A 23,069-nucleotide genomic window follows, 5' to 3' on the forward strand; every position below is an offset into this window, starting at 1 on the left:
TCCAGGGCTGAACACTGGTGAGATATTGCAGAGGGGTTGCTATAGCAGGGGCTGCCCTAGAGGACCCTCAACATCCTTCCCTACTCTAAGAGCTTAAGATTTTCCCTGGAAAATACTAAGAGGTGGGTTGATATTTAATCAACTTGGAGGAACAAGAGGGTCGGAAGCATCGCTGCGATCAAACCTGCCACTTACATTCCTCTAGGAACTTACCACACTGTAGTTCTTCAGAGCCAGGTGGGCTTTGCCCATGTGGAAATAAGCTTTTGTGCATTTTTCATCACACTGCATGGAAGAGAAAGACCAGTCAGACGCCTCAGAAGGTTGGGGTCACTGGCACCCCCTGACTGCCCAGCTAACTGTAGAAGCCAGGCTCTGTTCCCAGGACAGCTCCCAGAGTGGACAACTAAACCTTTTCCATGCATCTGGGACCAAGCTAACTGATGCCTGCAAGGAGCCAGGATACATGAGAAAGCTCTCTAGCAAACTGATTAATGATGCCCGCCAGCCTGCATTTCCATTTAATGACACTCGTCAGGAAAGAAACCAGAAACCTTGTTTGGAAGAGCTCCTGGGCTTGGCAGGTCATAGGAATTGCCTGGGACACTTACAAAACTGCTACCGGCCAGGCTGAACCCCACATCAATTACACTGTACTGTGGGGTGGGCCCAGGCATCAATCTATTGTTTTAAACTTTCCAGGTGACGTAAATGCAGCCACGCCTGAAAATCACTGGTTTGTTAGACGAGAGGACACTTTATTCCGGTAAGCAGCCGAGATGATCATTACATCTAGGCCTGGGAAGTTCCTTCCCTGAAATAAACCACAGTCATACTCTGGGAGCTTACCCTTTTATCCCTGAAGGCCAGGAGGGTTGCCTCCTTCAAAAGGCAGGACTGACACCCGAGGCTGAGACTCAACCATGTACACAGGGGCCCTGCCCCTGTCTGCTCCTAATTATTACTCCAGAGGGAATGACTGGCACAAAGACATAAACTGCAATTTAAAACATCCAATTAAGTAATTGAATCTGCTTTATGTACAAGACATTGGGCCGGGTCAGATGCCTTCAGGGTTTAGTTTAAAGAGGTTAAGGGTGAGGCTTTAAGAAAACACACAAACAAAGAGAAATTAAAATAAAAAGAATGAGGCTCAGGGTCTAAAACATCTGGGGTGAACCCCTGGTGTGGCTCTCACCAGAAGTGGGATGTTGACCAGGTTCCCTGACTTTCCTGATGCTCATTGTCCTCATGTGGAAAATGAAGATAATTATAGTCTCTCTCTCCTCTCTCTCTCTCTCCCTCCTTCCCTCCCTCCCTCCCTCCCTCTGTTGTTGTGAGGGGAAAACGCATGTCAAACACTAGTATGGTGCCCATGAGATGGTATCTGAGGCTGCTGCTGCAGTTACAATAGCAACCCATTTCTGGACAAGAGAGAAAATGTAAAGAAAAGTGAAATAACAATAGAAGAGGTAACAATAATTGTTATTGGAGAGCCCTTTATAGAGGCATGAATTTCCATGAATAATGTTTCCTGACTTGTTGCTGAGTGAATGGCAGTAATAGTATAAATAGGGCATTTGCATACAGTCCCTTCCATATGGTTCATATAAATTATTTCATACAAACTTTAAAACAACTCTATGACATACAGTTATCCTCATTTTACCAACGAGGAAACTAAGGATTAAAGGTCACATTGATGCCAAGTGGAAGAGCTGGGATTTAAAATCTGGCCATTTGATTGGGCACCAAAGGCTCAAAAATTATACCAAATCTCCTGCAGAAAAGTGCTCTAGCAGCTCAGTAGAAGGAAATGCACTCTGAAGAAACAGTCTCACAAAGGGCAGCAGAGGAGGATGGACCCGAGCGGGATCCTGAATGTACTAGTACAGAGAGGTGAAGAGGGAGGATAAAGGGAATGGGCTGAGCAAGGTCGAGGTCAGAGAGTTCAGGGAGCTGCAGTGGACAGTCCAGAACCTGAAGCAGGTGCTGACAGAGGGCAGACCAGGCTGGGAGGGGTGAGCTGGACTGTGTCTCCACATGGAGGCCTTGAATGCCGGGCTTGGTAGGATGACTGCTCCGTGGCTGTGGCTGGAGAGCTGGTCTGGAGGCAGCGTGCAGAACTGCCCAGAGGGAAAGGCAGGGCGATAAGGGAGGAGACCAGAACAATCACTCAGAAGGAGGGCTAACATCTGATGTCCCAGTGACAGTGGGAGTGAAAGGAAAAGTGCGGACACCAGAGCTCCGTCAAAGAAAGAATTGAGCGGCATCAGCCAACCATAAGTGATGAGGGAAGGAGGATGTCGTTTCAAACGTTTTGGGATGCCTATGCCTGGAAGACATCATGTGCCATGAGCAGGCGGAAGGGAAGATGAAGAGCTTGTTTCAGATGCTGCCCAGCGGATGGAAATTGGCAGGAGGCAGAGACACGCAGCCCTGGAGCCGGGAGGCGCACACTGGGGAAGTAGGTTTGAGAGCCACTTGCAGAGATGAGAGTGGAACCCTGAGAGGAACCGGGAGCTTTGAGGGCTGAACCCTGGAGGACTGAGAGGGTGGGGATGAGGAAGCGGGAAAGGCGTGGCCAAGGGAAAGCGGAGCTGCAGCACCATGGCCCATGAGAGCTGCGTGTCCACAGAACCGTCACAACTGGAGGACCAGCGCCTGGCCCATGCCCACTGTGGGTCACCAGGAAGGGGTGTCGCGGGGACACCTTCCTCAGTCACTGAGCAAAGGGCTGCTAGTGGATTTTCTCCTTCTTCTGCTTCCATCATGTGTGGAGTGTCACAGGGATGATCTCATATCCCCTTGAAGGGAATCCTGCCGTGGAGAAAGATGGTTTTATTGTGAGGAAGACATGTTTACTGTGAGGAAGACGAGCTTTATTGTGCAGGAGGTGTTCTGCTGAGAGAGTGACGGTCTGACCCCAGCTAAAACCAGCTTTGCTGCCTGATCTTCCCTGACCAGGAGCATGGGTCTTGAAATATCATCCTGGGCCTGTCTGCCAATTGAGAGCTGTCAGAAACACTCAACGGGCACGAAGGTACTAATACTATTAGCAGTGGAGCGCACTGGCCTCCACTATCGATACAGTGCTTTGAAAGCGAGTGAAACTTTTTAGTTCACGGCTTTGATGTAGAGCTCACCACTGTTAGGTCTCGGAACCCCTTTACATTTTTCTCCATCCCTCCCATGTTTACCCAACGCTTCAACTGGGAGCCTTGCTGGGCCTGTAACAAGGTTGGCTGCTGAGTGTCAGCATCTTCTAATGTCAGCTCTGCGGGGCCTGCTCTGGCCTGGGCTTCACTGTCAATTACATTGTGCTTCAGTCAACATTTGGGATCGGACCAGTGTGTTACCCTGAGTCCGATACGGTGTGACTACCGCTTTGGTTCTTTTCAGATCAGGAGAGATATTCCTGGGAGCCCCAAGAGGCGATTTTGTTTCTTCCACAGAAGGGAGTGAGACCCCCAGGTAGGGGCTGTGGGTTCAACGTTCCTGTGAAAAGGTGTTTTGGTAGATGGTTCAGAGCACAGTGCACTGTTAGACCGACATCCGCTGTGTGGTCCTGTGCAGGTTACTTCACTCATCTCCGAGGCTCGGTTTCCATGCCAGAAAAATAAGGATAACAGTGGTACTGAACACAATAGAATAGAACGACGTGAGGCTCAAATGCGACAGCTCAAGGCCAGCAAGCAGCCAATGCTGGGTTTTACTCTAATTGTTAGGACATCTCTCTTCTCTTACAGGTGATGGTAGGAAAGAAATCATGACCCAGTGGAGTGACAAAGCAGGCTGGTGGCCTGTGCCGGAGCTGTGGGGCCCCACAGTTCCTGTAACGTGAGGACGTGATGATGGCTGAGTCGCCACCACATGCTCTAGGGGAGGAAGAAGTCAAGCACACAGATGGTGGCTCGGGAGGATCCCCGGGGTTTTATGAACCGCAGCAAAGGCGAACTTGCACTCCACTCCCGTCTCCTGGCCTACCGCGCAACAGGAAGCACGCGTGTGGCCAGCACGCGACACAGTGTGCTCCTGCCTGGGCCACGTGCCCATTCAGCTGCGGTCGGGGTGCTGTTCGGGGAATCAAGTCCCAAGATAAGTCTGGTATGTTCTCCTGGCACTTCAATTGTGCTTGGTTTTATTTAAAATAATATGCATACATTAAGACATACAGATAAATTGTATGGCGTGCAATGCAAAATTCACACAGATCATTAAGATAAAAAACATGCCCAAAAAGAAATGTCATGCTCTCTGCCTCTAGACCCTCCAGGGGCTCATGCTCATTCCGTTGGCAGCACGTTGGCGAGGAAGTATGAGAAGCACTGGTCTTAATTGTTTAAAGCCCTCATGGCAGAGTAATTTAGGGGAATATGGATTAAGGGCTATTTAACTATTTAGTAGTCATCTGAAATAATGTCTCTATGATCATGACATTTATCTTTTAAAAGCCCTTCTAATATTTTCCCCAACCGTCCCCACCTTTAATTGTCTATTTTGGCAGACTTTGGAGGAAATGCCAAGCATAGTATTATGCTACTATCTGCCTGAGGCCTGACTAGCATCCAGGCTGAACAAGAGGAATTCTTTCTTCTGGTTAATCCGCTGCAAAGAGGGGATGCTGGCATACATTTCCAAATGCTTAGGGCTGGAGGGGAAAGCGCAGAGCGATGGGGAAGAATGGCGCTGCGGAAGCAAGCTTCCACGGGCTGGAGAGAGAGGAGGAGGCATGACCAAGGGAAGCAACGTGTCTGCTGACACAACAGCTGAGGGTGCCCGCTGCCCTGAACCCTGGGAAACCAATATGAGCAGAAGCTTCTCTGGAGCACTTTCTAAGAGTAGGTTCTTTATGTACATTGTCCTAACCATCGAGACAATTCTATTCTAGCTGTTTTCTAGGTGAGGAAACTGAGGCTCTGACGGCAGTACCTCTACCCTTGCCCACCACCACACTTTGGCAGGTCCCCTCTACTCACTTTAGGACTGAAGCCTCTGGCCCAAGCCAACCCCACTCCATCCTGTGGAGAAGGAAACACCTTCTTACCTTCAGAGCCCAGTCACAGTCCACTAGTGCCTTCTGGTAGTCCCCAAGTTTTATATAAGCCTGAAATGACACAGACAGCTGCTGTTCACATACAACTCTATAGCAAGGGTCTTTAGCTCACACAGAAAGCACAGTCCAATGGTGATGAGAAGTAACTGGCCAGCATCCAACCAAAGTGAGGAGGGAGCTGGCAGCAGCCAGCTAATGAATTTCTGCGGGAAGCTGCTAGAGGGTGCTTTCATTACCTTGGAGTGTATACTAACTGAAGTTGGAGGACTCTGACCCTGAGCTTTCTGTTCTATAAGGCACCATCCTCTCCTCAGGGTTTGGGATGCATTTGAAAGGCAGAGGATATGAGTTGGAAACTAGCATCCTTCTAGACAACTGCAGCCATGATGTCATGACACTCACTGCTCTTCAGGAAACGTACAGACTCGAAAGGTCTGCATGGCTTCAACAATTTCTCTACAGACTTTTACTTTTTCTTTTCTTTTGTTCTTTTTAAAGCTTGGATTCAATACCCTATACCTTCCCCATTCCCTTTTGCTTTTCCACATTTTAAGAACTACTTTTTCCAAATGATTTATCTAAATGACACCAGCAATCCATTGATCATAACATTAGCTCCAGGAGGAAAACAAATAAATAAAAGGGTCAGTTTCTCTCTAGCAAGCAGAAACACTCAATTGATAGGGTCCTCATGACGTGTTTTCTAATATTACATGCGAACAGGGGAGGCATCTTAAAAACAATCAGTGACTCAGATGATTCCTAACACCAGGCAGCACATTTTGCATTTATTTGTCTCCAAGTAAGCTTTCTCTTTGGGAAGCTGGGAGGAACTGTTTCACCAAAGCTTTTGGTGCATTTACTTATTTTCATCTGTAGTCATTCTTATGTGATTCTCCAGAACTAATCAAAGTGCTATTTAAACTGAGTACAGTAAAAATATAATTTAGATGAATCAGGGTATAGACCGTCTGAATTAGATATAAATCTGAGTTACATAACATTTTCAAAGCAATTCAATTTTATTGCTTTCAAATAACTTCAGAGTAATAAGACTGAACAAGCATTAGTAGGTAAATGTTTCAGGGACCAATTTAGGGATAAATAAAAAGGAACTATAATTATTATATTAATTGTTTGCATTTAAATGTTTCTTTTGAAGTGGGAACAGAAACTTAATTCCCTTAAATTGACTTATTATGCTTCCAGTGTTATGTAACTTAAAAGAATTTATTGAACATCTGTTATAAATAAAGCATTAGGGGGAAAAGTGTATGGCAGTTTTTGCCCTAAAAAAATGTATGATCCTGTTAGGGTGATAAAATGTACACTAATGCTAAATCAACCCTTGGCTATTTTATTCACCAATCATTTCTTTATAACAATTTCTCCACCAATGGGACTAGGTAAATGTCATCTCAACTCAAATCTAAACTGCTGAGCTGATGAGTGATGCTGAGCTTGGATTTATTTATCATTAAATCACTATCACTTCCCAAACCTTGGCCTCCAAGCGTGGAGTCAACACCCTGTAACTTCCCGTTCCCTTTTGCTTTTCCACATGTTCAGAACCACAGGGGTCCTGCTTGCACACTCTTCCTCAGCACACACAGCAAGGCATCCTTACTCTCCAGTTACAGGAACTGGAGCTGATGCGGGCTCTTCCTCTTGTAATGACACAGCCTCAGCGCATTTCACACGGGTCCTGCCAACAGACACTGCCCATTGGATAGTCACGCCCAGGAAGCTGCCGGTTTTCCAGGCCTGAGCAACAGAGAGTTCTACCACACACAGACTCAGGTGCTTTTCAAGATAAGGTCACAGGTGACATTCCGTTTCAACTGCGAACTATCCACCTTGTCCCTTCTTTAACAAGTAGATAATAAACATCTGGGTGACAGTTTTTACATGGAATTCCAGGAAACAGAGCCCATCCTATATAATAGAAGCCCAGCGACCTAAACAGCGGAATGACCAGAATGACCAGAAACCAGAACTACCGACCCCTCACCCAAGCTGCCCCCCCCAACAGCAGGACCCCCACCCTAATTGGGGGTGTGGCCAGCCTGCAAACCGCCCACGGCCCCTCACCCAGGCCCGCCCCACCCCCCAGTGGGTACCCCCACCCCGATCACGGTGTGGCCGGCCTGCAAACCCCCAGTGGCCCCTCACCCTGGTCGGCCCCACCCCCCAGCAAGGACCCCCACCCCGATAGGGAGGCATGGTCAGCCTGCAAACAGCCCGTGGCCCCTTGCCCAGGCTGGCCCCACCCCTGAGCGGGGACCCCCACCCCGCTAGGGCCCCCATCAGGGCAGGCCAGCTGGCCTCCACCCGTGCACCAGGCCGCTATCCTATATAATAAAAGGGTAATATGCAAATTGACCCTAATGGTGGAACAATCAGAATGACTGCTGGACCAGTCACTATGAGGCGCACTGACCACCTCGGTGGCTGGCAGGCTCCAATCTCCTGATGGCGAACAGGGAACTGGGGTTGGGTGGTGGGGTATGCAGGTGGTGCCAGGCCAAGGCCCCCGCCCCGCTGGTCACCTCTCACACAGAGGGCGACACATGGTGGGGGCAGGGCCAGCGAGTGGGTGGGAACAGCCAACCTCTTGGTCCCTTCCCCTAGCCGCCAGGCACTGATCACCCAATGGCAAATGGGGAACCGGGGGTGGGTGGTGGCAGGGGGTGGGGCTGGCTGTGGGTAGCTGGGGAAGATGGCCCTGATGGCAGGCCAGGCCTAGGGACCATACCCACGCATGAATTTTGTGTGCAGAGCTCTGTGATATAAAACTGAGGAATTAGGGATTTCAAAAACTCACAATTGACTCTAGGCCAGTGGTTCCCAATGTGGGGCACACATCCCAAAAAGGGACAATTTTATTTTTAAGGGGGGCAATTTGAGAATGAGTTATTAGCAGTGAATTTTCTGCATTTCTTATGGTTCTAGGGGCCTCATAGACATATTTATGCACTTTAGTTCTCTACTATATGTTTTGAAACTTTATTTGCTATTTTTCATGTCACTTCTTATTATTTTTTAAACAATTTCTTAGTGATTTCTTCCTCAGCACTTCAACTGTTCTTTCATTCTTTTATTTTTCTCTTTCATGGATGCCATGTTCTTTGGAAGCTTGTTAGACCAAGTTAATAGCCTTTTAGGCTTCCTCTACATGAATAGGAGTTCACTTTTTGAATAAGAATTTTATGTCACGGTGGGGGGCGGGGCATCAGGATTTTAGACATGCATAGGTGGGGTAAGGCCAAAAAAAGGTTGGGAACCATTGCTCTAGACTCATCAGCTGTCCAGTCAACCCCAGTCACAGCATCTTAATCAAAGAGGGATGGATACAATGGGTAAGAAATTAACAGGAGAGCAGCCCTTAGACTACCATTAAACCGGAGGCTGGACAACCCATGATGGCAGCATCCCAAGGTCTCACAGGTCATTTCATGCCACCAGTTTTCTCCTTTACACACATGGAAAGTGCCTGGTTACCACCAGCGATGCACTGGAGTTGACTGATATGGGCAGAATTGATTACAGAGGGCTCTTCCCAAGCCCTCCTCCAATGATTTCAAGTTGGTAGCTTGAAATTGGACCACGGCGAGAGTATTTACACCGTGGAAATTGGCAAATGCTCCATACAAGTCAGCTTCTCCCACACCCCAAACAGAGCCAGTTGTCATGGATACCATCCAGGTTCATCTTTCTCAGATTTCACAAGGCTCTCAACTTCGTTGCTGAGAAAACCCCATGGACCCGCTTGGCTCACTGACCTGGGCTCGGTTGGTGTACAGCACCTTCATGTCCTTCAGCTTCTCCAAACCCTCACTGTAGCAGAGGATGGCGGTCTCGTAATCGCCTCTGACAAATGCCTCATTCCCTTTTCCTTTGAGGGCTATGAGAACAAGTCATACAGGTGAGCTCTCTACACACTGCAAAATGCTTTCAGATTTTATTCCCCTGATTTCCGACCGTACTCTGAAGGGCACAGCTTATATCCATCAACGGGGACCTGTCACTCGTGTCTCTCTCAGAGAGTTCAGGATTGGCTTCTTTAAGGATTTCTTTCTCCAAATTCACCCCAAATCTTCTAAGAAGCTTCTCAGAAAAAGTAAATATTCCTGTCTCAGGGCTGAGAACCATTCCAAGCTTGCCACAAAGACCAAGTCTACACATCCGATGTCATAAAAAGGGTCAAACCACAAATTTTCCAGTGAATACGCTATCATTCAGTCTGCAGCTCACGTGCCACTGGGTGGTATAAAGTCAACACTGAAAGCACTGTCATGTGTGCTCCCCCGACACGCAACTTGTATTTCTTTTCATTTCTCCTCTCCCTTCTCATACCTTTGTTTTCTAGTTTCATTTTTCTTTTTTACCTCTTCATCTATGCCTCAGGCCAGCCAGTGTACCTCACTCCCATGCCTCCCTATGTTCCCAGGGCCATTTAGCACTGCTCAGTCTGACCTGCCAAGTCCGCCCACATGCTTAGCAAACAGATTGGACTGTGGCGGCTGACCGACAGCTACGTCCCGCTCCCTGTTCGCCGCATCAGGGTCAGGAGACAGGCCATCAGTGGTTCCTGCCTGGTCAGGTCCCTCTGCCGAGGTCCACCTGAACCCACCCACTGGGAGTCCTGATGTCCCCAAACATCAGCAGACAGGCTGGTTCCAGCACAAATCATTCCAGCTACGGAAAAGCGAAGGCTGACCATTACCATCCGCCAAGGCTCTATTTTCCTTTCTTCTCTTGGCTCGCTCCTTCGCATCCTTCTCCACAGATGCCAAGAAGGCCTCTGACAGCAGAGTAATTTCAAATATTAAAAAGAAAAAGCCAATACTATAATCAGTTCCTTATCTCACATTTGGGAGAAAGCTACTTTAAGGCGTTCGGGCCACACTCTCATGCATACACATGTAGGCACACGCACACACATAACTAAAATGAAATCATCTTAATTTGACATGGTAATCTGTGTCATGTATTATTATACATGATGGCTATGTCTATGCTTCAAATTTGAATTATGTCTTTAAAAAGAGTTTTTCTCTGAAGCCTTTTTTGTTCTATTTAGCATAATGAGCTTCTGAGCTGAGCAACAAAAACGATCTGATCCCTTGAGCAGCTGAGTGTAAACTGGAAGATACAGAACAGCTGAATTCAGTTCACACAAAAGATTGGGTGGAGAAAAGAGAGAAGCCTCCAAGCTGTTCCCTCTGACCACCAGCCACAGAACTGGGTGACCAGTAGGTTTTTGCTCATGGGTTGTTTGTAAACCCAGAGGCTATAATTTAAGGGTCTGGAAGCTGCAGTCAGTAAACACTGATCCTAAATAAGTCATACACATTGGGAAGAGAGATGCCGCCCTTACCTGCATTCATTTCATCTGTGTTCTGCAGGCCACAGGTTATCATAAAAGCAAAGAAACAAATTTCAGAAACAATGCTGACTAATAAGTACAGTGGGGCCTTGACTTACGAGTTTAATTCGTTCCGTGACCGAGCTCGTAACTCAAATTACTCATATGTCAAATGAAAAAGTGAACGAGTGAGACACGTGATGCTGGGCTGATGTTGTGGCGTTCACTGTGATGTTTGCTGCGCCAACTAGCGGTGGGACCCGAATTTTAGCTCGCAACTCAAAGCAAAAAATCGGCCGAGAGATGGCTCATATCTCAAAAAACTCGTTAGTCTGGACACTCGTAAGTCAAGGCCTCACTGTATGCAATTACACGTGGAGACTAGGGTCATTCCCTTTAACAAACCCAAAGGACTGTTTAAAGATGACCAGAGGGAGCAAGGAAAAAAAAAATCAGGGTTTATACTTCCTTATGGAAAATACATCTAGTGAATCTGAAAAAAAACAAACAGCCTCAGCAGACAGTCTGAGATTAAACTACTCCCTGCTCTGCCTCAGCACAGACCCTTCACTGTGCATGGGTATATAAGTTCCAACCGAAAAAGGCAACCTTCCCAGGAGCTTGTGGAGGGCTGATCGTGGTCTTGTTCAAGGTGGTCCTGCATCCGTCCTCATCTTGGTCTTCCTCTGTGACCAGTAGCCTCTTTTCTGTCTTGAGGATTGCTTTCTCTTGCACACCTGGGTCTTCAGAATTCATCTCCTGGATTAAACTGGCTAGAGAACAAGTCAGACGTGAATCATTCAAACTAGGTCTTCAATAGGAAAGACTGTTCACTAGAAAGCACAGTGTGGAGCAGGCATAGGGAGAACTCTTATTTTTCCAGCTTTATTGAGATATAATCTACACTAATCTACACTAATAAAAAGAGAAACATGCAAATTGGTGTCACTCCACTACACCCACCAGCCAATCAGAGGAACTATGCAAATTAACCCAACAAAGATGGCGGTTAATTTGCATACACAGTCATGGAGTGAAGAATGAAGGCTCAGGGTGGAGTGAAGGCTGAAGACTGAAGACTGAAAAGGCTTGGCTTCTCTGCTGCGGCCGGACCAAAGGCCTGGGTCCTGGGTGCCGGAGGAAAACCGGTGCCGGCAGCCAGGGGAAGGAAGGCCTATTGCGCGAATCTTCCTGCAACCAGCTTCTAGTGCAGCTGTGGGCAAACTATGGCTCGCGGGCCGGATCCGGCCCGTTTGAAATGAATAAAACTAAAAAAAAAAAAAAAGACCGTACCCTTTTATGTAATGATGTTTACTTTGAATTTATATTAGTTCACACAAACACTCCATCCATGCTTTTGTACCGGCCCTCCGGTCCAGTTTAAGAACCCATTGTGGCCCTCGAGTCAAAAAGTTTGCCCACCCCTGTTCTAGTGTATATATATAAAATCCTAAGCAACCATTACGACCAGTCGACTGGTTGCTATGATGCACACTGACCACCAGGGGGCAGATGCTCAATGCAGGAGCTTCCCCCTGGTAGTCAGTGTGCTCCCACAGCCAACTTCCCTCGGCCAGCCAATCTCCCGAGGTCCCTCTCCCTGGCTGGCCAGCCCTGATCGGCCCTGATTGCCGGCCAGGCCAAGGGACCTGACCTGTGCACAAATTCATGCACTGGGCCTCTAATCTATATATATAAAAGGCTAATATGCAGTGTCCCCTTGGGAGTTCCACCAGAACGGGAGTTTAATCGCTTGCTATGATGTGCGCTGACCACCAGGGGGCGGTGTGGAACATGGCAGGTGACCAGGAGCGGTGGCACCCAGGTGGCGAGGGGAGGAGGAGGCAGGGAGGCGGGGAACCTGATTGGCCCTGATTGCCGGCCAGGCCTAGGTACCCTATCCAGGCACCAATTTTGTGCACTGGGCCTCTAGTTGACATATAAAGCTGTACACATGATGATTTGATACATGTTGTGAAATGATTCCTACCAAAAGCTTAGTTAATACTAGTGCGTCCATCTCCTCATATAATTACTTTTTTGTGTGTTGTGAGAACATTTGAGATCTATTCTCTTAGTAACTTTCAACTATATAATATAGCATTGTTAACTATAGTCACCATGTTGTACATTATGTCTCCAGAACATATTCATCTTACAACTGGAAGTATATACCCTTTAACCAACATCTACCCATTTCTTAAAGAAGGTTCTAAATAGAAAACAAAAATTAGAGCTATTAGAACCAATTAAAACACACCCCTAAGAACAGGATTTGTTTTGCTTGGGAAAAGGTGCAGGTGAATTTAATCATGGCTTTCAAGGAACAGAATTTTAAGCACTTATTTAATTCAACAATTTATGGAGGGCTTATTATGAGTTAGATATTATGCAGAATGCTACAGATAACACTAATGATTAAAAAAGATCCTTATTTTTAAAGAGCTCACAATCTTGTGTGGGAGACAAATAAGTAAAGGCAGCTCTAACATTACTAAACAATAGCCCTTAATCCTACCCTTATCTGTCTTCACTTTACTGCCCACCCAGCTTAGGTTCCATGGTCCATCACTTGGTCACCACCCCACCTGCTAGGCAAAATTCCAACTCTAAATGAATCCAATTCTTCAATTCTCTGAGCCTGTATCAGGGATGCTGAGTACTGACAGAGAAAGACAGATGGATGCCTGGGGGAGGTGGTCTAACTCAACTGGACCACCATCCAATCTCCTTCCCACTAGAGTGCCCACATCCATACCCGCCCTCCTTCCCACTGCGCAGAAAGAGTATCCCTCCTGCTAATGAAGCTAATCTCTCGTCCTGTGCTGACCATACCACCATCCTGTTTTGCATAATCAGGAACCTTGCATCACCAATTAATTACGCCCTCTCCTCAATATTTTCAACCTCTCCCATTTTACCTGCTTCTTCCCATTGGTTTTTATACACTCTCAGTCTCTCCAAAGGCATTTTCCTGTTCTTATTTCTTCATTTTCCAAAGACTTTTCAAGGTAATTTTTTACCTTTTTCAGTTGTTAAATATTTCAAACAAATAAAGAGTAATATAACTGACATTTTTTGTTCCCACACCATCTGTAGGTTAATAAGTATCCCTTTCCAGCTTGTTTTAATGTTTAGTATTTTGTATCATTTAGCTTTTGTTGCATAACACACCACCCAAAAACTTAGTGCTTAAAACAAACTACCATTTATTTAGCTTTATTTAGTTCACAATTCTCTAAGTCAGCAATTTGGGCTAGGCTTAACAGGCCAGTTCTTCTGGTTTCCGCTGGGCTCATCCATGTTCATGGCCAGCTGTCAGTCATTCAAGTGGCTCTCTTCTAGGGAAAGTGTCTCTCATTTCCTGCCATGGGTTTCTAAGAGTGGCATGAGAGCAACCCCTACTGCACACCTATTTTTCAAGCTTCTGCTTGTGTCATGTTTACAAAGATCCCTTTAGCCAAAGCAGATCACATGGTCAACCCAGATGCAAGAGATGGGAAGAAAGGAACTAGTGACCATTTTCGTGATCAATTAGCGTGTATGTGCTTCTAGTTCCCCTGCCTGTGTCAGAGACAGAAGAGCACTGCACAGCACTGCTGTCCTGAGTTGCTCTGAGTCCATATATTCTTCTGAGTTCTCCTCGACGACGCCAAGTACCAGGGCAGGTTCCTTCTCAAACCCTGCCCATTGTACTAACTGTTGGGTCCAAGCCCCTCTGCCTAGGGCTGGACCTTCTTGGATGTCAGGTCTTAGATGGAGAAGTCATGAGAAGTTGTGGGTATATGAGTCTTTGTTGCAGAAGCCAGTGGCCATATAGCCATCAGACAACACAGTCCTTCACAGCAATCCCATATAGGCAGCTGCATACCAGCTGGTAAACACATATCTTTCCCCCACAGTAACAGCAGTCTCTGTACCCTGTTATTATCTGAGCAGCCGCATGCTGCCTCTAAACTCACCACTTCACATCGTAGCAGCACCTGAGCTCTCTGCCCGAGCTCTCCAGCCTCTCTGGCTCAGCAGCGTCTCCTGTTTCCCCTGCCTATACTGGCTTCACATGGTAGCTATCTCTGAGCTGTCCATGAGCTCTTAGTCTTACATCGCAGCAGCACCGCTGTGCCTGCTGCCTCTCTCCTCTCTCTAGCTCACTGGCTGGTCAATAACACGTATATATATACTCCTTAGACAAAGAAGGCTAGTTACCAACAATGACATCAATCGTTTGTCTATAGAAGGGAACAGCACACCATGAGATTGCCGTGGCCTTGCAGCTATGTAGTCCTTGGACATTTCTGATTAAGATTCCCATGTTCAGAATGGCCTTGGCCATCCGGCGTACTATCAACAAGGCCTCCACACTCTAATTAGCCTTGACCATCCGGGACTCTGGTGTGGTTCCCACAGCCTGACACTTTAAAAGACCAGTATTCAAAACTTCAGAGTTTGGAGTAAGGAAAGGTTTATTGACAGAGAAGATGCCCAAGTGAGAATATGGGGTCCTTACAGGTTCCTCAAATCCATCTTCCTCAAGCCCGAAGTTCAGGCTGCTTTTAAATCAAGGTGGGGGGGTGGGGGTGAGGGGTGGGAGGGGTAAATGGTGATTGATGATCCTGACCCCAGACATCTGGGCATCACAGGGATCTGAAGAAGAGCACAAAATCTCTAAATCTCTCTGTTTCCCTGATGATCTGAGTCCAGTCTCAAGGTTCCTGCAAATCTTTGATAAACAGACACTATTTTGTACATATTTCCCCACCTCTTCAGGAGAGGTACCTCATGGCAAGGGGCTGTTCTTCCAAAAACTCTAGGCTCAAGCAGAATTCCTCTAATGATTAGCATATCTATAGCAGGAGCTATTTGCCTGAAGGCTATGGGAACAATGCAGGCTAGAATTTAGACAGAATCAGAGACTGAGCATTTTTTACTGCTACATATGTGTGTGTATTTAATCATCTTAAATAAATGGTTTCATAAAATGTGCATTCTTTTGCAACCTATAGATAGTTCCAGTTGATTCATTTAAATCACTGTATAAACCAGTGGTTCTTAACCTTCCTAATGCTGCGACCCTTTAATACAGTTCCTCATGTTGTGGTGACCCCCAATTTCATTGTTACAAATTGAACATAATTAAAGCATAGTGATTAATCACAAAAACAATATGTAATTATATATGTGTTTTTCGATGGTCTTAGGCGACCCCTGTGAAAGGGTCTTTGACCCCCAAAGGGACCACGACCCACAGGTTGAGAACTGCTGGTATAAACCATAGTTAATCCATTGTCTTATTGATAGACATCCAGGTGTTTTGCAATTTTAATTTTTTTACTACAGAAATGCTAAATTGAACATCTGTGTACATATTCCCTTGTGTAAATATGCAAGATATTTTCCAGGATATTGCTGTATCAATTGTTACTCCTACAAGCAGTCTACACAAGTTCCCATGGTTCTACTTCCTTTCTCACACTTGCCATTGTCAAACTTTTAAATTGAACCATGCTCATGGATGAGAACATCTCTATAATATTTTCATTAGCATTTTCCTGGATATGATTGGGAATCTTTTTGTTAGTTTGTAAGCCATTTGGATTTCCTTTTCTATGAACTGCCTATTAGGATAGAAAAAGAAGGCCTTCTTTTTGTTTGCTGTGACCTTCCACAATTTATGAGAAGCACCTGGTAACTAAACCCCAAGACTGCTAGCTCCTGTGGTTCAAACAGCCCCTCTGTTCAAACTGCAAGACAAGTTACTCTCCAGGCTATATTATTTTTTAAAAAATATATTTTTATTGAATTTTAGAGAAGAAGGGAGAGGGAGAGAGAGATAGAAACATCAATGATGAGAGAGAATCATCAATTGGCTGGCTGCCTCCTGCACATCCCCTACTGGGGATCGAGTCTGCAACCCAGGCGTGTGCCCTTGATTGAAATCGAACCTGGGACCCTTTAGTCCACAAGCCCTGGCTCTATTCAGAGCTAAACCAGCTAGGGCTCAAGGCTATATTCTTGCATAGCCCTCCTCCTTGCTGTTTTTACAACTCAGGAATAATTAGTAGAAAGTTCCCTTCCCCCCTCCTCTTAAAAAAAGTCTCTTTTGAACTCTTCATAACTTTTGCTCTAAGCATGTTTTACAGCAGGGGTCCTCAAACTTTTTCAACAGGGGGCCAGTTCACTGTCCCTCAGACCGTTGGAGGGCCGGACTATAGTTTAAAAAAAAAACTATGAACAAATTCCTATGCACACAGCGACGGCAAAAACACCCGGTGGGCCGGATAAATGTTTTCGGCGGGGCCGTAGTTTGAGGACCCCTGTTTTACAGGCTTGAAAAAAATACTGATAAGACACCTCCCTAGGACAGCAACCTCCCTCTCAGCCTCCAATTCCCCTCCCTTCCTTGTCACCTAGCAACAGCAGCCATCACCCTTTAAAAGAGCAGGCCCCTGTTTATTACTAGCCCCTGTATTGATTAGCAATGCACTGGCCCTTTCCCTTCAGAAAAAGCAAAATAAACCTCCTCTCTATTTCTGTTCTTTCAGTTGTGAATTTTTTCACAGGCTGTGTCACTGGCCAACCCCCTAACACTGCCTGCTCCTATTCTTGGCCAATTTTCTATTGGGTTGTTTGTCTTTTTCTTATTATGATTTCTTTATATATTCTGAACTAATTATAGGTAGTTGTGAACATTTTGTCCTTGGGTGTGCTTTGTGTTTTCATCTGTTTTTCAAAAGAGTATTGAAGAGAATATTTTGTGTATTTTAAGGTTACAAATGTACTATCTTGCATTGTCTTCTAAAAGTTTTAAGTTTTGTTTTTCTCTTTAAGGTATTTAAACGATCTGGAGTTGACCTTGTGTAGGGAACCAGCACTATTTGTTAAAAGGTTGCCACCTTCCCCACTGATGTGTTGTGCCACCCCTGTTACATATATGAATCTGCTCTAGGCTCTTCATTCCACTCTACTGGCTTACTCACCTTTCCCAGCACCAAACTTCCATGCATAATTACTATCCTTACTAATAAAAGGCTTAGTAGTCATCATGCCCTCACGTGTGATGCCCTCACGCCATCACAAGATGGCTCTGAGCAGCTTCCGCCAGGCTTCCCACAGTCCCGCACGTGTGCCGTGGAGGCAGGACCCCCGCTCTGGCCTACGTCTTTGGGGCAATCCATAGAGGAGCCCCGGATGGGTGGGTGGGGCTTACCTCTTTGGGATGATCAATCGCAGGGCTCCCGCACTGTAAGAGGGCACAGGCCAGGCTGGGGGACCCCCACTCCCCCACCCCGAGCGCATGAATTTTGTGCACCAGACCTCTAGTTGCCTTATAATAAATCTTGACCATCTGGTAACAAGAGCTATCCCACCTTCTAATTTTTCTCTAAAATTGTCTTGATTATATTTTTATTTATTTCTTGATTATTCTTAGCTCTTTGATCTTCCATGTGAACTCTGGAATCAGCTTGTTAAATTCTAAACAAAACACTTTTAGGATTTTGACCTAAATTGTACTAAATGTAGCCCAGTGGGTGTGGCTCAGTGGTTGAGCATCTACCTATGAAACAGGAGGTTTCAGTTCCAGTCAGGGCACATGCCTGGGATGCAGGCTTGATTCTGGAAGGGGGGCAAGGGGCGTGTGCAGAAAGCAGCCAATCAATGATTCTCTCTCATCATTGATGTTTCTATCTCTCTCTCCTTTCCTCTCTGAAATCAATAAAAATACTATCTATATAAGAGGCTAATATGCTAAGTGTCCAGCTGTCCAGGTAATGATGTCAAGTAGCAACACCTGGCTTCCTCTCCCTAGCAACAACTAGCCTCAGGTGGGAACACTTTACACTGTAACCAAATGTCTGTGAAGTATTTTCCTATGCCTCATTTCATTTAATCCTCACAGAAGTCCTGGAGTAGGTAGATAGGAGACTCAGTGGAATCCTATCTTCTATTCATTAGCCAGAAAACAGAGATTTAGAAAGCTTAAAAACTTGACCCGACTGAAAAGAAGAAATGGTGGACCTTGAAAATGACTTCAGGTTTTCTCACTACGCAGAATACAGTCAAACACTGCTACAGTTAAATATTTCACTCTTTGTTCTCCCTGCAGGATCTACAATAATAATCTGCTTCGTGTTGATATTTACTGCTGTGTTGCTGACATTACCCGAAAGAGAAGTTGGCGTGCTTCACTGGGCTGGAAAAAGTTTAGCTACATCAGAAATCAGGTCTAATTAAGCAAGTTTATTCTATATTTATAAAAGGCTAAGTTGACTCGTGCATGCACCATACATATAAAGCTCTCGCTGGCGCCAATTGCACCAGTATGTTTCGATCTGTCATTGTCGATCGTGAATTTGGTTGTTTTTGTTGACATATTGAAGCTGAAAGAAAGCAGCAGCATCGCATGGAAATAACAATGGTGATTAAATATGATCGTAATAGTGATCTGGGTAGATATAATTCTCCCCGTGTAACCGAAGTTGCTGTCATAATCAGAAACGAAGATGGAGGACCTTCTTTTGAAAGGGACTTGCTCATTCATTGTAAACCAGATCCCAATAATCCAAATGCCACAAACAAATCAGTATCCTGTTTCCTATGCAATGAGGTGTCCTATTCTTTTCCCACATGGAGAAAAAGGCTGGGGAATGGATATTGCATTAAGACAGTGTAATCGACAATAATACTAGGTTCAATGGATGATGCCAAAAAAAAAAATTTCCCATCGAATTTCTTAGAAGTATTACTCCTTTTGGAATGCTGTGTCATAAATTAGAATTGAAAGTAGGTGCAATCATCATGCTACTGAGAAATCTTAATAGTAAATGGGGTCTTTGTAATGGTACTAGATTTATTATCAAAAATTGTGACCTAACATAATTGAAGCTGATGTATTAACAGGATCTGTGGAAGAGAGGTTGTTCTGATTCCAAGAATTGATTTGTCCCCGTCTGATACTGGCCTCAGTGTTAGAATAAGTTTAATAAATTTATCAGTCATTGATTTTATCAATGTTGTTTCTATAAAGGGTGTCCCAAAATTCACGCAAGAATTTTGATAGAATACACAGGTTTATAATTAAAAATTGTAAATTTTTTATTGATTCATAAAGGATACAGTATAGGGTTATGTATGGAATAGCATATCGGGTAAATGGCCTCCACGGCTTTGCTGGCACATACGCATTCTTTTGTTGAAATTTTCCATGACCGTTTTGCATAAATGTGGCTGAATTTCGATGAGGCTCATTTTCATTTTGATGGCTTGGTTAATCGACAAAATTGTCACATTTGGGGTTCAGAAAATCCATGAGTGATTGTTGAGAAACAAATGCACCCACAACATGTCACTGTTTGGCGCGGATTTTGGGCTGGAGGCATCATCGGACCATTCTTCTTCGAAAATGCGGCTGCTGAGGCAATAACAAAAGAGTGCATATGTGCCAGCAAAGCCGTGGGGGCCATTTACCCGATATGCTATTCCATACATAACCCTATACTGTATACTTTATGAATCAATAAAAAATTTACAATTTTTAATTATAAACCTGTTTTCTATCAAAATTACTTCTTGCGTGAATTTTGGGACACCGTTTATCATGTTTTTGTCCTTTTTATATGTTTTTGTTGTTGTTATATCATGTTGTTATTGTTTATTTATTAATCAATTTATATATTATTTTCATGTACATTTTACTAATTTTCTTTCATCTCTGACACTTTTACTACAGAGAAAGGGCAAATAGCAATATTAAAATATTTCTTCTAATTAATTTCCTTTCAATGTGCATGAATTTGGGCACTGGGCCACTAGTATTTAAAATAAATAAGTTGTACTGAATGTAGAAAGTAATTTGAGGAGAACGTTTGATCTTGGGCTTCTTAGCTCCCAGAACTTGGGGAAAAAATATATGTTGCTTGGCAGCCCAAACAGATTACTACACCTCCCTAAACTGAGTTAGGGTCTCTTGCACTTTGCAAGTCTCTCTTTGCACCATACATCACACTTGAAATTACGTGTTTAGTGTCTGTTTTCCCACTGGATGGCAGATACCATAAAGGAAAGTAACTCTTTTTTATTGTTACTGTACTCTCCTGTTATTTGCAATACTCAATACATAGCAAGAACCCAAGACATGAATGTATAGAATCCATAAACACGTGGCTTCTGGTTACCATAGTGGACAGGGCAGGTTATACAACGGTTTCATCGTCACAGAGAGATCTATTGGCAGTGTCTGAAGGAACTTTGAGTATGAACGAAAGTTAGCCAGATAAAGAAAGATGGGGAGGCAGAGGGAATGACAAAGACATCACACAGAGTATGAACCCTTAGGATATGTTTAAAGAACTGAAAGCATTTTGTTGCTGCACAAGTGTGAGTTTGGGAGACCAGAGGTAAGGAGAGGTCATGGGAGGCCTTTAAGTCCTGATGAGAACTTGAAATGTATTGTGACTGTGGAGAGAATCCAAGCAGAGAAGTGTCTGGGTCAGATTTGCATTTTAGATACATTACTCTGTGGGGAGTGTAAGCCTGGAGGCAGGAAAAACAATCAGAGGGTTGTTGAAACAGTCTGAGTAAGAGAACCAGAACACAGGGAGGGCTGGGGAGGATGCAGCTGGAGAAGGAAGCCAAACTCGGTGGCTGATTCAGGGTTGAGAGATGGGAGGAGTCTCACGTGACTTGTAAATTTCTGAGTGGTGGAGCCACCTACTGAGACCAGAAGGAAGGTGAAGGTAGGAGAAGCAGGTTTTATTTGAGAGGAAGGCAGAGGGAGAAGGTATAACAACTTTGGAAACAGTAAGTTTGCAGTGTTTGTGGGGTATATAGTGGATATGGCAGTCGACTCAGAAACAAGAGCTGGGTGGCAATTGAGATGTGAGGGCCATCAGCAAACGGGGTAGTTAACACCGTGAGTTTCTAGATCACTTGAAGAGAAAGATGAGCAGCGGGCCAAGGCCAGAAGTCCACAGCACGACATTTAGGGATGGGCAGAGGAGAGGCCCATGACAAACACAAAGAATACATTATGAATATATCATTTGTCAAGTCACCCAAACTATTTTTAAAACTATTTTATTCTTTGGCACCTGCTTCCGGCAGGTTCTATGGCTTATTTCAACACATGCCTACTGGATTTGTACGTTTGTTTGTTTGCTTATTTCTATCCTCAGTCAAGTTCCCTGAAGTGTGAATAAGAACTGACTGCTTTGGAAACTCTTGAATGTGGTCTGTGGGATCAGAGTATGTTCTTTGAGATCCCACTGCCTTAGCTGGGGAAGGGCGTTGCCTAGAGAAAGACAGGATATGCTAACCATCAGCCATCGATGTAATTTCACCAATCGTAAGGGAAAGCCATTGATTTTGTCTCTGCAGCTCAAAAACACAAATAATTCTACTCTAAAAACAAGAGGGGTCCCAGACTGATCATCGGGGCACCTGAGTGATCTCGAGGGAACAGCTAGGCTCATTGGCCGTGGGGAAACAGAAGCTCCTTGTGACCTGATTCAACATGAAGGGGACAAAATATGGAAAAAGCAAAATATGGCGATCGGCCTGAATTCCCACAGAATGTTAACAGCTTCTCTGATACCAATGAACAGCCAGAAAATCCTCCAGGCTCTAATATTACTTCTTTCTCAATACCCTTTCTGTTTAATTTCTATCACATTTTTTTTTAAGTCATAATAAACCTGTCAGGCAACCCAGAAAAAACTTAATCATTTCTTTTTTAGTCACTCCACCTTTCTGAAGTAGGATTTAATTTGTTTACGATTCACTGGTACTTACTGATTTCATCCACATTTTTAAGAAATTTCTCCAAGTCTTTCTCTTGTTCATCAGCCATTGTGAACCAGAATCCCTGAGGAAGGCAGAATAAATGATGGCAATTAATAATAATGAAACTCTAAACAGAATTTGTCAGGTTCATTAGCCTTCTAGGACTAAGAGCCAAGCGGTTATTTTTAAGACAAATCTGTTTATAAATGTCATGAATGATAACAGCGGGACGATTTCACTTGACTGCTCTTAAGGCCAAGGGACACTCACTATTTGTGGTGGAACCTCCAGAAAGTTTCCAGGCCTCTCTCCACGGCAGACTCAACTCTGCAAAATGTTCCTCCAAAGCCAGTATCAACCGCTGTGATTCCGAACCTGGTGGGAAGGAGAGCAGGAGGAGGGCAGTCGGCAGGCCTCCAGAGATGGAGGAAGGTGCTAATGCTCAACTCTGACCATGACAGACTGGCTCGGCCAGAAGCTGGGACCTGGCCGTGTAACCAGAGGTGGGACAATCGGCATCTCAATGTCCAAACTGTTTAAAATATAATCTGGCTTGTTTCTGAGGAGTGGAGAGGAACTACAGATTGGTGGAAGGGATTAGAATTTGATGGCGCCACGCACCAGTGACTTCTCTTCTCCGGGCACGTTAGATTTATTACCGCACAGTTGTTTCTGAGTGAAGAGGTGCATGGCGTACCCAGTGTTTCCCAAAAATTCATCCACGGACCACAGAAATCATCCAAAAACTTGTTAAATATACAGATTCCTCAGTCTTAACACCAGAGCTCCTTGGGCAGTAAACCCGGGACAGTACCCAGAAGTATCTTGTATCTCTCCGGGTGATTCTGATTGACAACTAGGTTCAGT

At 44.9% G+C, this 23,069-nt stretch overlaps 1 protein-coding gene across 2 annotated transcripts in view; it reads right to left on the minus strand.

Annotated features, from left to right (window-relative positions):
• TTC12 (tetratricopeptide repeat domain 12) overlaps positions 1–23,069 on the minus strand; it is a 46,834-nt gene that overhangs the window by 22,996 nt on the left and 769 nt on the right. Inside the window, exons 1-7 of one of the 2 annotated variants that reach the window (XM_081098915.1) lie at positions 22,212–22,278; positions 11,034–11,197; positions 10,437–10,458; positions 9,783–9,860; positions 8,839–8,960; positions 5,048–5,107; positions 214–285 (exon numbers count right to left, since the gene is read on the minus strand). In XM_081098915.1, coding sequence (XP_080955041.1) covers positions 214–285; positions 5,048–5,107; positions 8,839–8,960; positions 9,783–9,860; positions 10,437–10,458; positions 11,034–11,197; positions 22,212–22,269 — 576 coding nt within the window. In that variant the 5' untranslated portion in view covers positions 22,270–22,278. Of the gene's footprint in view, positions 1–213; positions 286–5,047; positions 5,108–8,838; positions 8,961–9,782; positions 9,861–10,436; positions 10,459–11,033; positions 11,198–22,211; positions 22,285–22,472; positions 22,578–23,069 lie in introns of those variants that run through there. The other variant, XM_081098916.1, reaches the window with a different exon arrangement.

This window comes from Myotis nattereri, assembly GCF_964212035.1.
Source record: "Myotis nattereri genome assembly, chromosome: 9".
NCBI classification, from domain to species: domain Eukaryota; kingdom Metazoa; phylum Chordata; class Mammalia; order Chiroptera; family Vespertilionidae; genus Myotis; species Myotis nattereri.